The sequence below is a fragment of the Corvus cornix genome, chromosome 15 (genome assembly GCF_000738735.6).
Source record: "Corvus cornix cornix isolate S_Up_H32 chromosome 15, ASM73873v5, whole genome shotgun sequence".
In the NCBI taxonomy this organism is placed as follows: Eukaryota; Metazoa; Chordata; class Aves; order Passeriformes; family Corvidae; genus Corvus; species Corvus cornix.
In genome coordinates this window covers 3,055,422-3,071,025 of record NC_046345.1, presented here as the reverse complement: position 1 = coordinate 3,071,025, position 15,604 = coordinate 3,055,422, and the positions used below count along the sequence as shown (strand labels likewise).

Sequence of the window (15,604 nt, the reverse complement as noted above, 5' to 3'; positions counted from 1 at the left end):
GTGGGCGTAGGAGCCGGAGGCAAAATCCTAACAACTTGAGTGGAATCGGGATTTCCCCTGAAAGCAGGCCCATAAATCCAATGGGAAATTTAAATCTCCGGCACTCAAATACAGGCCTGTGACCCTCAGCTGCAGGCTCTGGAGGGCGAAGGCAGTGTCCGTGTTGAGGTGCTGGCCCTGGGACCTTTGGATCCAGAACAGGTCCCCCAGCTGATCAGTGTGTAACATGTCACACTGCGGGGAGAGTATTTCATTGTGAAACCCCAGCAGCGGGTCAGGATGGTCACAGTAGGGCTAGAAATGGTTCCTTGGGAGCAAGTAAAAGAGCGGGTGCCTGCACAGGGAGCAAGCAGCGTGAGACCAGCTGCGAGCAGCTCCACAAGCCGGGTCGCCTCGTCTTAGCCCAGCGCTGGTTCTGCCGCTTGCAATCTCGAAGTTTGCTCGGTGCCTTCCTCCTCCCGAGGGATGGAGGTTCCCCGCTGCCGGCCCGCCCGCGCAGCGGGAGTGGAGCGGGCAGGTAGCGCGGTGCAGGGTGTGTGTGTGTCTGTGCGCGTCTCCTTTGTCTGAGCAGCCCGAGCAGCGCCGAGCGCCCCGCGGGCGGCCGCGCATCCTCCCCGCCAGCGCCGCTCGGCACACCCGAGCCTCGGCCCGCCCCCGCCGGCCCTCGGCACATCGCGGGGCTCATTACCGGCGGGGGGCTAATTGCCGGCCGGGCGGCCGAGTCCCCCGTCCCCAGCCGCGCCGTGTGCGGGGGGCGGCCGCGGTGCCCCGGCCGCGCGGTGCCCGCTGTCCCCGCAGGGCCGGCGGTGTGGAAGCGGCCCGCGATTGGCCGTGCCGGCAGGGCCAGCCCCTTCCTGGCTGCCTGGCATGAATATGCACGGCCCCCCTTCCTCCTCCTCCTCCTCCTGCATGTGTGTGTGTGTGTGCGGGGAGCGGGGCTCCGCCAGCAGCGCCGCTCCAGCCATGTCAGCTCGGCTCCGCCTGGGCCCACCATGAGCCATGGCCATGTCTGCGAGCGCCGACGAGGAGGACTACGAGTCGGAGCCGGAGCCCGAGCCGGGGCCGGGGCCCGAGCTGGGGCCGGAGCAGGTCCGGGGCGGGCGGCGAAGTTTGCAGCGGGAAGGGAGGGGAGGAGGCCGGGCCGGGCAGCGCCGCGCCGGCCGCGGGGACGGGAACAATGTGGGGTCGGGAGCGGCCCCGGGCAGCGCCGCCCGCCGAGGGGCCGCGCCGGGCGGGGCCGCGGAGCCTCCGCGGGGCCGGCCCCGGGGCGCTCGGCCTCGCCCGCCGCGGGCGCCCGGGCACCGCGAGTTCGGCACCTCCCAGGGCCCCGAACGCGCCGCGAGCGGGTGGTTGTTGCCTCTCGGGGCTGCCCTGTCCGCGGCAGAATTGTTATTTTTTTTTCTATTAAGATTCCTCAAATAGCTGAGAGGGCTGCGGGACTTGGGGGAGAGTCTGATGCTGAGCCTGGCTACCTTGTCTTGGTTTGATTTATAGCTAAAGCCTCCTTTCCATTCCCAGGGACGAGGGATGTAGAAGAAAGAGAAGGATGTGCGCCGAAATGAAAAGAGAACTTTTATTAATACTTGCAGGGTTTATTCTCTGAAGGCTTTTTTTTTTTTTTTTTTCCCCTGTGGGGGAAGGAGAATAAACTTTTTGAATTTATGAAGTAATCTGTGAAAAATAATCCAGAACATATGTTCTAGATTGCATATTTTACTCTCTAAGAACTGCCTAAGCAATTAAAAATGCACCAGGAATAGTATTAAACATGTGTATGCAATTTAAACATAAACTTGATAGTTTTGTTCATAACTCGAGGTGTTTCACTCTTTAAAATAGCCTAATATTTTGCTTTTAGAGACAAGTTTCTACGCAGGCCAGGTGTTGAGTCTATCCTCCAAAACCCATCTTGTTTTGAACAACTTTACCTTGTTTTGCTTCAGAATTGCATATAGAAAACAGGGCCAAAAAAGAGTTTGGGGTGGTGGTGTGCCTTGGGTGCTCCCCAGGGATGGCAGATCTGATGCAGAAACCTTGGGGGAGACAGTGTGCTGCACTGGCCTGGTGTAGTGTCAGTCCAAGAACCTAAGATGAGGTTTAGATGAGTAACTTTATTAAGCCTTTACCTACTTCTGAGGATTGTGTGAATGTGCAGGCCTGTGCTGCTGCTCAGTTCACTGCTATGCTCCCAGACAAAGTAGTTAAAATGTCCCAGTCCTCTTCTTAAATTTATTCTCACGCCAGGCCTTTTCCATTTGTGTCTGTGTCTTGGTGCAATCACTGCCCACTTTTTAAAAAGAGCTAATGGTTGGGAGAGCAGATTGGTCTCAGCTGTATTGTACCAGCTGTGAAATTGCTACTTGGAGGTGCTGGTTCTTGCTGGATGAATCTGGAAAGTTGGTTATGTTCTGGGATTCTTCAACTCTTCTAAAACCTGAGGCTTTCATAGCATTTTTGTATCTTAGAAGTTTAAAACGAAAATTACTGCAAGCAAGGGGAAATCTTTCTTTTGGAGTTTCTTAAGAGTTTTGGTCTGATCCTAAACTATAACGCAGTGACCTATGTACCAAAGACCTGTGGAATGTTTTCTTTTCTGTTCAGAACTGTTCCAGTGGTAAAACACCTCATGTAGCTCCAGCTGTATTTTCATACAGGCTTGCTTTAATGTCTGCTTACCCTGTTTTTCTACACAGGACGTGTCAAATCAATATTATGTTGCTTTTTCTGCTGCAACAGCCCTTGTATGTAACAGGTGAAAGGCTTCACTTCTGAAGGTGTAGTTGAACAGCACAATTTCAATGCTTGAGTAGAAGCTGCAGATTTTGTCACTTTTTATGCTGACTTTCTTTCCTCTTTCCCTGGTCTGTGTCTAAACTAAGAAGGCAGAAAGACTGCAGGGTCTTGCAGCACAGAGCACACAGGATTTACTGCACTTGTGGTAGTTACCAGCAGTGCTGGGGGCTTGGAAGTGTGTGGGTGCTGGGGCTGTGTCCTGGGCTGTGGGGTGGGCAGCACCTGCCCCAGCCCACCAGGTCGCTGTGTTGCTCCTGCTGTGAAGAAATTTGATTTCTGACTGTGGCATTTCACTGTGTGTAAAGAGAGGAAACTGCCCCTGGCTGGGGCAGGGGGATTTGTACTGAAGCAGCAGTAAAAAAAGCTGCATTGTGCCCCAAGTCTGTGTAACTTACTGGTGTCTTTAAGAGCTCCTACTTTTAATGCAGCTTATCTCCCAAAGCATATTTTTGCCAATATATCTTATTCCGTCCTCCAGGCCTAACTTCTGCCTCCTCACCACCAGAGGAAAATAAACAGGGGCACTGGCATTGGCCAGTTAATCACACCCTAAACAACATTGCTATGTTGGCAGAAAAGCTGCTGGAGTATCATTAACACCCAGATGAACCTGCAAGTATAAACTTTTTTATTTTCTTTCTGTTTTCTTGTGGGAAATTAGTCTGATTCAGTAGTAGAGCTCTGTGTGGTCACCTGGAAGGGTCACTAGGAGCTACTCTGGTTTTGGTAGAAGAGGATTTTGTAGGTATGAGCTGGAGGAGATGGTGGCAGTGAACATCTGGAGAGGATTAATGCTGATTGGGGATGGCTGGGATTGAAAGTTCCAGTGCCTTCTCTTTCCCTCCAGTGCTGCTTGTTTAATGAGGGACCGTGGACTTGGAGGACACCTCCACCCCAGCAGGAGCATATTCTGAAGGAGGGTGATATAACTGTAAACACTCACTGTGAGGAAAACAGCCCTCCTGGAGTTTACATTGCAGATTTTCGGGCAGATATGCTTTAGTCAGACATGATCCGTGGTGTTGGCATGTGCTCTTCAGTTAATACAACTTTTAAGGATGTTATTGTCATCGGTGTGTTTTTTTTGCTCTCTTACTCTAGCTTCTTCCTTGGCCCCACTGCATTCCTGCAGTTACATCATCCTGTCCTTCCTTCTTCCTCTAAGTTCTTCCTTTGACAAGGGTTTCTGTTAATTGCTAAACAGACATAAGGGTTTAATACGGAAGAACTGTTGACTTGGTAGTGATTATTCCCAGGTGTCACCCCAAGACACCAGGCTCCTCAGGGAAGTGGTAAAAATACATGTGGATGTGGAGCTTGGGGACATGGCTTAGTGGTGAACATGGCAGTGCTGTGTTAATGGTTGGACTCGATGATCTTTGAGGTCTTTCCAACTTTAAAAATTCTGTGATTGTGTAGTGCCTGGCAGTGTGTGTGTAACAGGCCAACCTTGCCAGGCAGCCAAGGCCAGTCCCCGTATTTTGGGGTTAAGGTAGAGTTACTTGGTCTGCACCACTGCTGGGAATTGTCAGTTTGAGTGCGTTTCTAGCAGGAATGCCAGAGCTCCCTGCCTAAGGAGACTGGGAGAGGGATGGGGCACTGGAGCTGGAGAGGATAGTGCTGCTCATTGCCCTAGGCAGCAAGTAGGAGCCTTGTCCTCCAGAACTTGGACCCTGTTTGGATGGAAAAAATGCACCTCTGATGTGATGGGAAAGGGCAAAGACAACCGACCAGAAGCCTTTGCTGTGCCATCCCGTGGGTGTCTGCAGAGCCCAGTGTTGCCTGTGACCCAGCCCATTTAGGGTGGTGTTTTATGTGACAGCAGTTGTGAGTTGTGGGTTAATGCATGTGGCTTTTGTAAAAAATTATTTTCCCTTAGTGTTTATTTATCAGCTCTTACAAAGAAACACGTGGTAATTAGATTTGGCTATCCTAATTCTGTTAAAACAATTTCATTGGGATGCAGTGCCACATAAAGCTCTAAGCTCAGGACTGGCACCCAGCAAGTCCTGGGTCCTCATCTTTGGGGGCTGGTCAAACTACAGTAAATGAGAATAATCAGAATTTGTCCATGTGTTACAGAAGGAAATCACCCATGTCTTTCAAATGCAGGGGATATATTTGTGTGGCACAGCACCTTGAAGCAATGAACACTCCACACGTAAAAGATCTTGTCTAGGGCAGATTTACACAGTGGATACTACATGAGCTGTTCAGACTGTACGTGGTTGAAGTGCTTCAGGGTCTCGCTGAGCTGCCCACCTGAGAAGCTCTTCAGAACAGCCCCACTTGTCTCCGGGTTTTTTTTGGAGATGTTGAGTCTGAAATAATGGTTTGGTGCTGCTGGCAGCAGTTTAAGCAGGTCACTGAAGCTGAGTGGTGGAATAAGAGCCATGCCCAGGTAAAGGCCACTTGCAGAAGAGCTTGTTTCTAGGCTGCAGACTTAGTCAGCCTTGCTTTGAGAACTGGGACCTCCTTCCTTCTGGACTCGGTCACAGGGTCAGCTGATCTTCCTCTGCAGGGTGGAGGAGTTTGTGAAGTTGCCTGGTGACATCTCCAGCAGATCCCAGTTGGTGTTGGGACAGCAGCTGGGGAACATCAACACCTATTTAATGATGCATTCAATGGCTGATAGCTCTTGAAGTGTTTTCTCCAAAGCTTGATGTTCATAGTATTTTTTGTTTGCCTGAGGTCTTGTGAGTTATTCTTTGTAATTTCGAAGGCTAGAAATTCGTTGCTATAAACATCAGGGTTTTGTTGCTGTTGCAGTAAGGATTGTGCTCAGGGCAGAGGCCCTTCCTTAGTGCCTCTGGTCCTTCTGACCCTGGTTGGTGGTTTTTCAGTGACAGCTGAGCAGGGCTGGAACGTGTGAAAGTGTGCTGAGGTACCTGTAAGGTGGCAGTGGAAACTTCCCAGCAGCCAAATGTTTGTCCATAACCAGGATAAACTCATGTTCTGAGCAGAGGCTTCCAGGTAGCTCATTTCCTAGGGTTGGTTTAGAATTGTGAGTGTTGTACCTGGGCTTATTCCCAGATCGGCACAGCCTTGTTGGGAGACTCTTAATTGCTGGTGACCACCCCACCTGGTGCCCTAATTGCTGTCCTAAGGGAGCATGTTGAATTTGGTGGGGTCTGTAGGAGGCCAACACTTCAGAAAATCACTTTGCAAGTTTGTCCCCCTTCCTGTTGGAGGAGTGGGCATGTTTAAGCACTGTGGTGTGGGAGGGTGAGCCCAGCTTCACGACTAGTAAATGGTTTTGTAGTGCATAGGATATTACATGTGATGGCCCAAGTGTACCCCCAGTGCCCAGGTGCTGTGTCTGCTTCAGAAATAGGAGCAAGTTACCTTTGTGTGTCATAGCAGTGATTTGGAGAGCACCAAAAAAAAATGCCACAAAAGAAAAAAAACCCAGCAGGATGTCCTATTCACATGTCTAGAAGGCAGTGCAAGTCCACCAGCTTTCTAGGTTTCAGTGTAATAGAGACAGGGGTTTAAGATATTAATCCTAATATGTTTCAGCAGCTGCTTGCACTGCCTTTGTTGAGAGCTTGGCAGAGGGGCTTTCGCCACTTCAGCATCCCCCTGCCTCTCTTTTGAAGACTTGCTGTGGCCATAGAAGTTATGAGCACAGTTTTTGTGGAAATGTTGGAGGATGTAGCGGGTGGCTGGTGGTGGTATTTCAGGCAGGATCTGTCTCAGCTCCCTGGCTTCTGTTGTAAGGTTTAAGGGGGAAAAAAAAGTCTTCAAGTTTGGTACAATCTTTGTTTCCTTGGCAGTTCTCAGAGATGGCTGTGGGGGGCTACAGAGTCAGCAGGCCCAGACTGTGCTTGAGGGTTGCATCTCCTTGGGAAAGCAGATGGTGGGGTCCCCTACACAGGAGTGAGATTGTGTTGGCCTAGAACCTGGTGTAGGGCGTGGTATGACACCCAGCCCTGAGCCTCAGGCTGCAGAGCTGCTGTTTGCTGGCCACCATGGTAAGCCCAGGATAAGGAGTGCTGCCATCCCCTATCATGTGCTCATTATTTGCAAGACAAATCCATGGAGTTGTGCTGGGAGGGTGGCAAATTGCAGTACAGAGATGGGGACAGGAGCTGTGGAGGAGATTTTACCCAGTCTCATTACCAGGGCTGGTACGTTGTAAAACTGCAGTTTGAGCTGGAAATCCTGCAGCATCTCCTCACTAACATCGACCTGGAATTTATCTGGCTGTCTGCCACATGCTAAATAAACCCCAAGCCATGTTGGAGGCTCCTTCTACCCCCTTGAATCCCAGCCCCTTTCTGGGAGGAACCCATAGGCCAGATTTTCTTCTGTGGAGGTTTTTAAGCGACCACTTTTGGAGCCCCTTGAAATTAGATACGAGTGGGAATTCCTGCAAGGCCTCTCCAGCCTTGCTGGCTGCGACATCCTGGAGTGAAAACGTGGCTTGGATTGAGGATTGGTTGGTTGGTAAATTAGTACAAACCCAGCTCGAACAATTTGCTAATGAGCAGTGAAGAGCTTTGGGTAGGCAAGAAATGTTCCATACAGTGAGATGGAGGTCTGCACCTCTGCTGTGTGCTGGTGGTGTCTGGAAGGAAATCTGAGTTGTGTGGTGTGGTCTGACTTCAGGCTTGTTCTTGTACTTTTCACCTTCCTGCTTTTGTGGGGTTTTTTAGGATTCTCAAATTCTGTGTTCAAGTGATGCCTTTTTATCACTTGTGTCTTTGCAGTGTCCTGGCATTTAAACTGTTGTCCTCAGAATTAGGACTTGGCTCGTATTACTGTGGCAGGAGCAGGAGTTGTCTTTCAGCTGGAAAAGTACAGAGTTCGATTTTTCCTTGAAAGCATTTAAAAACAGCATTGTGATGGTGTCATAGCTGTTGTTTGCCTCAAACTTTATCATGTTGCATCCCAGTAGGAAAGAGTCAGGTGCTCACACAGAATCTTCCATGTGCTGTTGTCCAAGGGGAGCTGCCAAGGTTGTTGTGCATGTTTTGGTTTAACTTGTTCCCGCTGATATCCAGCCCTTCATTCGTGTCTCGCCTCCCTTCCTAGCTGAAGGAGACTCTAATAGAATGGAGGAGTGATTCATGCTGAGGAAGAAAATTATCTCTTATCTAGGTTGCCTCTAAGCCAGTCCTGCCAGAGCCGACTTTATCCTTGAGAGGCTGGAAAGTTGGTCTAGAAGGTAAATATTTATTCTTTAGAGTGTCTGACATTGATCTGAAATCCAGGCGGCTGCTGCGGTTGCTGATGGGAAGGAAGCTGTGCTCGTCCGTGTTCACGCACCACGGTGAGATTCATCCTGCACGCGGAACAAAATCTGTTCTGGAGGAGTGGAATTAAAGACTAGCAGAAATCTGCACAACCTCATGGACTAAGTAGTGTTTTCTCCCACCTTAGTAATGATAGTCTGTAGGAGAGAAAGTTTAAGGGGTCTAGCTCCTTACTTCTTTGCTCTCCCAGCACTGAGATTCCGGGGATGGAGGCTGTTAAAATATCAGCACTTCTCTGCAGCTTAGAGAAAGTCACTGGAGCTTTGCTAAGTCAGCTGGGAGGAAGATCAAATACACTGCAGTGTGGCTTCTCTTCAGGGTTGTACAGCAGGGCACTCAGGGAAGCTTTTGTACGACCAAGTGGAATGTTTCCACATCTTTTCTTTTAAAAACTGGTGGAATTTCTGCATGGCTCCCTACAGCCAAACTGCCCCCGTCTTGATTATTGCCCAGAATTCAACAGGAACAGAAAGTGAAACTGGGTGGTCTGTTGGTCATATGCTGAGATGTGCAGAAAATGGAAGAGTTGTATAAATGCTAAACCAGATGAGCTTTGCAGTCCTGTTATTATCATCTTTATGGAGAAAGCTGTCAGGGGTCAGTATGAGCCAAGCCAGTTCTTGCATAATTAGCCCCATACAATTACATGGTATTTAGTGATGTTTGGCTTGAGCTGTAAGTTCTTGTGTATAACAGGGAATTTCTGATGAGAACATGGAATTTGGATGTCCAGAGTGAATATGTTGCAGTTAACATAATCATTTCAAATCTTTTCATGCTCCTTTAGTTTCTGTCTTAAAGGTCATTGAAATCTAGACCTGGGATGCTCTTTTTAGCCTTTGCACATCATCAGTTGGTGTTCTATTTTTGAGCACTTGATAGTATTGGATAGGAGGGGAGCTACATTGGAAGGGTTTTGTAGCATTTGTGTTTTATTTCCTACTTTACCACTTGGCAGTAGTTCATACTCTCCTGGTTTCTTAGGGAGATTACTGGGGGCTTGAGCTGTTGCTGAGTGCTTCTCTGCTGTACCTAACCACCAAATTACTTTTGCTGCTCCTTGGATTCAGCAGAGGAAGTCCTTCTCGCTTAATCTGAGCACAGAACGAAGAGGTCTCTAGCCCAGAGCTCAGCACTGGCACAGATCATCTCTTGACCCAAGCCTCACTTGGGACTTGGTCCTGTGTTGAGCTGTGCTTCTCCCTGCCCTCCTGTTGAAATGGGCTTCCTCTGATTTTGGGATCTCATTTATGTCCTGGCTTCTGTGCCTTTTTACAGCACATCCTTTCTTGGAAAGGCGATGGAACTCCTTTATGTCTACGAGTGATCATACGTATCTGCTGAGTGTTACTCGTGTGTGCATAATTCCAATAACACCGCTCAGTTTTCCACACAGCTCAGCAGGGAGGTGGGGTATGCAGCTGACCCTGTGTGTGTGTGTCTCTTCCAGAACAGGGCAGTCGGGCGGCCCAAGGGGAAGCTGGGTGCTGCCTCTGCGGTGAAGCTCGCGGCCAACCGGAGCACGGCGGGCGCCCGGCGGCGGAGGACGCGATGCCGCAAGTGCGAGGCGTGTCTGCGGACAGAGTGCGGCGAGTGCCACTTCTGCAAGGACATGAAGAAGTTCGGGGGGCCCGGCAGGATGAAGCAGTCCTGCATCATGAGGCAGTGCATCGCTGTAAGTGTGCCTGGGCCTGCAGCTCGTCTGCAGAGCCCTTTCCTCTCGCTGTGTCTCCTGGGTGAGCAGGTGTGGGATTGGGAGCCCTGCTCTGAGTAGTCTCTAAAGTGCATCGGACAAAAGTGTGTAATCTCTGCCCTCTCAGCTCAGATCCCTTCTTTCTCAGTACTTCTCGTCCTCCCCAAATCTTAAGCCAGAATGCCACTAAAACTTAGCAGCCCAGCTTCCCTTCTCAGCAGTATAGAAGTGGAGATTGTCATTACATCAAAAATCAGCACTCAAATCACCCTCAAACTCTGGGATTTGGGGGAAAAGGGGAAAGAGTGGGAAGCTCTGATTTAAAGGGCGAAGAGGTGTGTTTGGTTTGAATGTTGGAATTTCCTGAGAAAAGCTGCCCTGCAATCATCTTTGCCGTCTTACCCACATAAATTAAGATGTGCGAAGTCCTTGACTGGCAGCCTCCAAGATTTTGGTGTTGGTGACCCCAGCCCCAGGCTCCTTGAGATCTGAATTTCAATTTGTTTGCTGTTACTTAGGCATAGAACAGAGGGTCTGATCTGAATGAGACAGAGCGCCATCAATCCAGAGTCTTGTCTTCCTCAGGGACTGGAAATGGCTGTCAGGGAAAGAGCTTTGGAACAGGGCAAGCAGGCAGTTGGTTTCCTGGGCTCCTGTGATACATTACTTAGGAGCTTCTCAAGTCACAAGCGATAGCTTTCTATTTAACAAATATTGACAGATTAATCTTCTATTAAGTTGTTCAAGCAGCTTTTGAATCCGTTGCTGCCGTGCTGACTTGTGGAGCTTCTTCCCAGGTCTTGTGTCTGCTGTGACTCTGTTCAAGGCTAAAAATCAGCTTTAGCTTTTATCTTAATTCTTTGGAAGGTCTTGTTTATGCTGTTGTTATGGGTTTGGTTTGCTTTTGTTGTTGTTTTTTTAAGGAAAGGAATGTTGTTTATTCATAACTGAAATATCACCCTATCTATACTGATTTCTCTCATTACAGTACCCTTCACTTAGTATTTGGGGGGGTTTTCTTTTAATTCTTAGGAGACGGCTGAAGTGGAGGCATTAAATGACTTCACCTGACGCTGATAAAAAAACTGATAAGCACTTAAGATTTTCTGTAGTTGCTCCTGGTAGCTCACTCCATGTCCTGTTCCAAGCTCTGCACTGTTCCTGACATAGAGGATTGGGTTCAGCGCTGCTGGATCTTTCAGTAAAGTACATGGAATATCCACCTTTCTGCAGAGTGCTTTTGCAGCTCAAGTGTCTTTTCTTTGAACACTTGATTTCCTGGAGTGTGGCACGAATTGAACAGCATGGATGAAGAATTTATTATTCTCCAGGGGCAAGAAATAGTGAAATCATGCTGCCTTTTTAGTGGAAGGACTAAATTAAGGCTGCAGTGTGCTTTCTCATCCTTACTGATGAAGGAAACTTTCATACTAAGCTGTTTCACTCTTGATAACATAAGTTACCAAAAGACTGAGCCTTTTGGAGATGATCTGGATTCTCTTCTAGCTGAGTGTAGTCATCCTCTTTCTTCCAATGAAGATGTATTTTTCTTCTTGTTGCCTAGAGTTTTACTTCCAGTTAGGACAGAGGTAGCCAGGGGACTCTGATTACTTGTCCTGCCTTCATATGCACTGACAGTGACTTTTCTGCACTTTTTGTGTTGGTGCAAGTATCAGGAGAATTATTACAAACTCTTAGAGCAGCAAAGGCACAGAAAATTAAGGAGTTGAAGTGTTGTAACTTTCAAGGTGCTTTACATTTCTGTAAGCAATCCTGTTGGCTTTGCTCTTGTTCTGTAACAATTCAGTAGTAATAATATTGTGCTACCTATCCACCAGCTTTCAGCCAAAAAAACCCTGCAAAATGCCGAAGCTGTCTGGAAGTAATGATTCCTACAGTTCTGGGATTGTGCTTGCCCTGGTTAATAACATGGACAGTATTAACTAGACACAGACTTTCATTAAGCTCAGAAACCTTCAGAGAGCCGATGGTACTGCTGTTCAGAGAGCAGGAACCTCCTCTGCACTTCCATCAGGAGGGAAAGCAGGAGTGCCTGGGACACTGTTGCATGGAACAGGTCTGAGGGGAGTGTGGGGCTTGGAGGACACGTTGTGACAGCACAGCTGCTGCTCCAGCCCCTCAGTGGGACAGAGCCAGTTGTGGCACAGAGGAGGTTGCCTGGGCACCCTTGCTTCCAGCAAGAAAAATTGTACTGCTGTTTGCAAAATGCTCTGTGCTCTAATGGCTCACTGCAGCTGGGCTTCCTCCTGCCTGAATCTTGCTGAAGGATGCACCATTGCTGCTGAAGTTTGGGTTGCAGTGCAGGTATCCACTTAGGGATTATTCACCCCATCCACAAGAGATCCTTGCTGTGAAAAGCCATATCTCTGCCTCTGGCTGTGTAATAGTTAAGGGCTTGCAGCCTAATCGATTGCACTTCCCTTTGTGGCCAGCTTAGGATCTTCCTTTTCTTTTTTGTAGTGAGGTTTATACCTTACTGCTGCAAACCGGAATTTTGTTAATCATTAGCAAAAAGGTGGCTTTTTAATTAGAGTGGCATTCAGTGCTTTGACATGGGTGACAGGTATGTGAGATACTGCAGTTCCCTTTCTGCCTCAGTGAAAGACAGAAAAAAATCTGTGTGATCTCACTTGTGACACATGCAGGAGAGAATCCTCTTTCTAAGTGAGCAGAGCTTTTTGCAGTGCTCAGGTTGGGAGCAGGGCCTTGGATAATGGACTGCCAGTCAGGAGAAGGTCTGTTCTTGGTTCTGTTGTGGGCTTGCTGTGAGACCTGGATCAGGTCCCCTAACATCTGTCTGCCCTGCCTGTAAAATAGGGGAGCTGCCAAATTGCGACTTGGATTGTGAAGCCTAATGGATGTGAATAGTGATGTTCTAGGTTGCTTCTATCCCCTCCCATTGTACACTGGTGAAATGACTTGCATGCCAGTGTCTCTGTCAGCTCACAGATTCAAGGAGCCCACCAAAATTGCATTTTCATCCATCCCAGGAATGCTCCCTGAATCTGTTTTGCTACAGGGAGGACACTTTGGTAAAGTGTGTCCTGTGGAGCTTGGTTTGGTACCCAGCCCAAATTTGTTAACAGGGGTTTTTTTGCCTTCATGTCAGTTTGCACAATTAATCCCTGTTTATCTCCTCTTTGGAATGAGGATACTGTAAATGCACATTGAGCTCTTGTGTTTCTGTGTCTGCCATGTCTTGATCAGTTCTTTCTGATGCTTAAACAGCCGGTGCTGCCTCATACTGCTGTGTGTCTGGTGTGCGGAGAAGCTGGGAAAGAGGACACTGTGGAAGAGGAGGAGAGCAAGTTTAATCTCATGCTAATGGAATGCTCCATTTGTAATGAAATCATACACCCAGGATGCCTTAAGGTGAGTACAAGGATGTGATACACGTTGGAAACAAAAGCTGAATTAGTTATCACCTTAATGTAAAAGTCGTGCACAGAAATTGGGAGGCTTTCAGGTTTTCATTTTTGGACAGATCAGTAAGCGAGCAGAGAGCTGGTGTGAGGAGCAGGGTGAGATTTGTGGCACGCACAGCCCTGACCAGCAGGCAGGGTCCTTGGTGTAAAAAGCATTCCCTGGGAGCAGAGACCTGGCTTTGGACATCCCCTGAGCGTGTGTGCATGCAAAGACCTTATGGGTTTGTTTCGTTTCTTTCTTTTTGCCCCCTGTTTAAGGAAGTGAGGTGTTTCAGTTGGGATGGGGAAGGCGGAGCAATCTGCCTGTACTTCAGCGTGAGATATTCCCAAATCCACGTCAGCAGCTTCTTGCTGAGTGCCACAAAGTACAGGTGAGCGATTGGCTGCTCATGTAGGTCCAGGCACAGATGTGCCTTAGGGTGGCAGCTGGCTCTAAAGATGTCAGGAGCAAATGCTGGAGCAGGAGGAGTGCAGCTCTGGAGAGCAGCCTGAGCGAGTGTCAGGCTGCAGGAGTGCTCACCCTTGGCTGACTTGAGTCCTGTGAGCAGCTGTATTCTTTGCTGGTAACAAAAGTGTCATTTTGGGCATATCTTTGCGCATTAGCATTTAGAAGCTGCCTTTCTCCAGAGCTGGTTTCTTTCAGCTGATCAGCCATTTCCTGTTGCTGATTTGTTTATGGTTAAAGTGATGTGCCAAAGCAAATGCATTCTGACACACCATGCCCCAGAAAGCAGCGTTTGGGCCCTTCTGGGATGCCTGGGAGGAGAGGTATGTGTATTCCTAATGCAGGCCCGGGGTGCAGCTCTCCTGGCCTTCCATTTCTCCTGAGCTGTACGTGGTGCTGCACCAAGCTCTGTGCTGTCATTTATTAGAGCAGAACGCGGGGAGCTGGCAAACCAGAGCTGTGCCTTTCCCTGATTCATGGAGCTGGTGCTCAGTTCCTGCCACAGATGGGCTCTGAAAGGGAGCTTTGCTTGTTTGGCTCTGCTTAAAACAAAACTTTGGGGGCTGATGAAGCAGAGGAAGGAGCTGCTCGTTTTAAGAGGTACCTTAATTCTGGCTGCTTTGCTATTCCAACCCTTGCTGGAAGTGCCCTGTTCTCCCCCATCTCTGCCTTTGCAATGTCCATGGCACCTCAGGGCTGAGTTCAGAGGACAGTTATTGTCTAGTGGCAGCTCAGGTATGGTTTCCTCTCCCCATACTACATTTGGGACTAGTTGTACAGGATGTGGGTCAGATCTGTGAAGTCAGGCAAGTGCTGTTTGCTCTCTTACACATGCGTGGTGTTCTGAGTGCTCTTTTGGTAACTAGGAGCAGCATTGCTTTGGGTGTTCCTGACAATTAAGCACTGGAATATTTACTGTGTGCCTTGTATTTTGATTTCTCAGTGCTTCTGCTGAACTGAAATGGTGGGTAACTGGTGGTGTTTATTTCCTGAGGCAAAAAAGCACTGGTAGGATTTCAGAATCGTCTTGGAAGGTGAGATGAGACTACTCAGGGGAACAGCAGAAGGAAAATGGAGCCTCTTCCTTGGATCCTTCCTTGCTCTTTATTCCCAGGTTCCATGATTTCCTGTAAGACACAAATCTCTTGCCACATTTACATGTTGCTGTAGCACTTGAGCCCTGAGGATGGAGCCCATAAATAGCCTTTGATGCAGCCCCAGCCCCAGGGCAGCTGCTTCCGCTGCCCACGAGGGAAAGTCCCTTCCTGTCCCACTTGGGAAATAGCACCATGTGAACTGCTGGTCATCTCCAGCTAAATGTCTGGCAAATGTACTGTTGGGGGAGACTGGAATAAACTGGATCAGTGAAGGGCAAATGTCCTTTCCTGGCTTATTCCCATGTGGAGTGAATTCCCTCCAAATGCATCTCCCAGAGATTGTGGAGTAGTTTGGCACATGCAGAGGGTGATTTGTTCTCCAGGGGAGGTTGGTGGTGGTTTGGACACCATCTTCTTCCAGCTCCCTGATTAGGCTGTACATGTTCTAGGGGGTTTTCTCCTTGAAACAGCAGTGTCAGAGGACCTCTCTGAGGAGTTAAATTAAGGGTGGCTCAGGTGTATCTGTGCCCTGGCTTACCGAGCCTTGAGGGGCTTCTGTGGGGGCCCCTTGCTGGGGAGCCCTGGGTACCAGAGCACCCACAGTGCTGGTGTTGGAGCTGTGCTGGGGACAGCCAGGATGTTCCACGTGCTCAGAAGTGTCACAGGAGCTTCCTGACACCCTTCTTTCCTTGAAAATACCACACCAACACAAATGCTTGTTTTGCTGAACGGGTTTCTTATGAAAATGATCTTGGTGAGAGTTTTGCAAGCGCAGCACTGCTTCCAGAGGGAGCTCATGAGATCTTGGGATGAACGCTGCCTTTCATTGTTACAGAGTGTTTGAGTTGAACCAAGAGTGGTGAATTTTTCTT

The 15,604-nt window shown here is 48.8% G+C and overlaps 1 protein-coding gene across 7 annotated transcripts in view; it reads left to right on the top strand.

Annotated features, from left to right (window-relative positions):
* KDM2B (lysine demethylase 2B) overlaps positions 1 to 15,604 on the top strand; it is a 108,029-nt gene that overhangs the window by 81,562 nt on the left and 10,863 nt on the right. For all 7 annotated transcript variants that reach the window (XM_039561010.1, XM_039561006.1, XM_039561008.1 and 4 more), the window contains 2 exons: positions 9,502 to 9,726; positions 12,994 to 13,137. In XM_039561010.1, the coding sequence (XP_039416944.1) occupies positions 9,502 to 9,726; positions 12,994 to 13,137 (369 nt within the window). The remainder of the gene's footprint in view (positions 1 to 9,501; positions 9,727 to 12,993; positions 13,138 to 15,604) is intronic.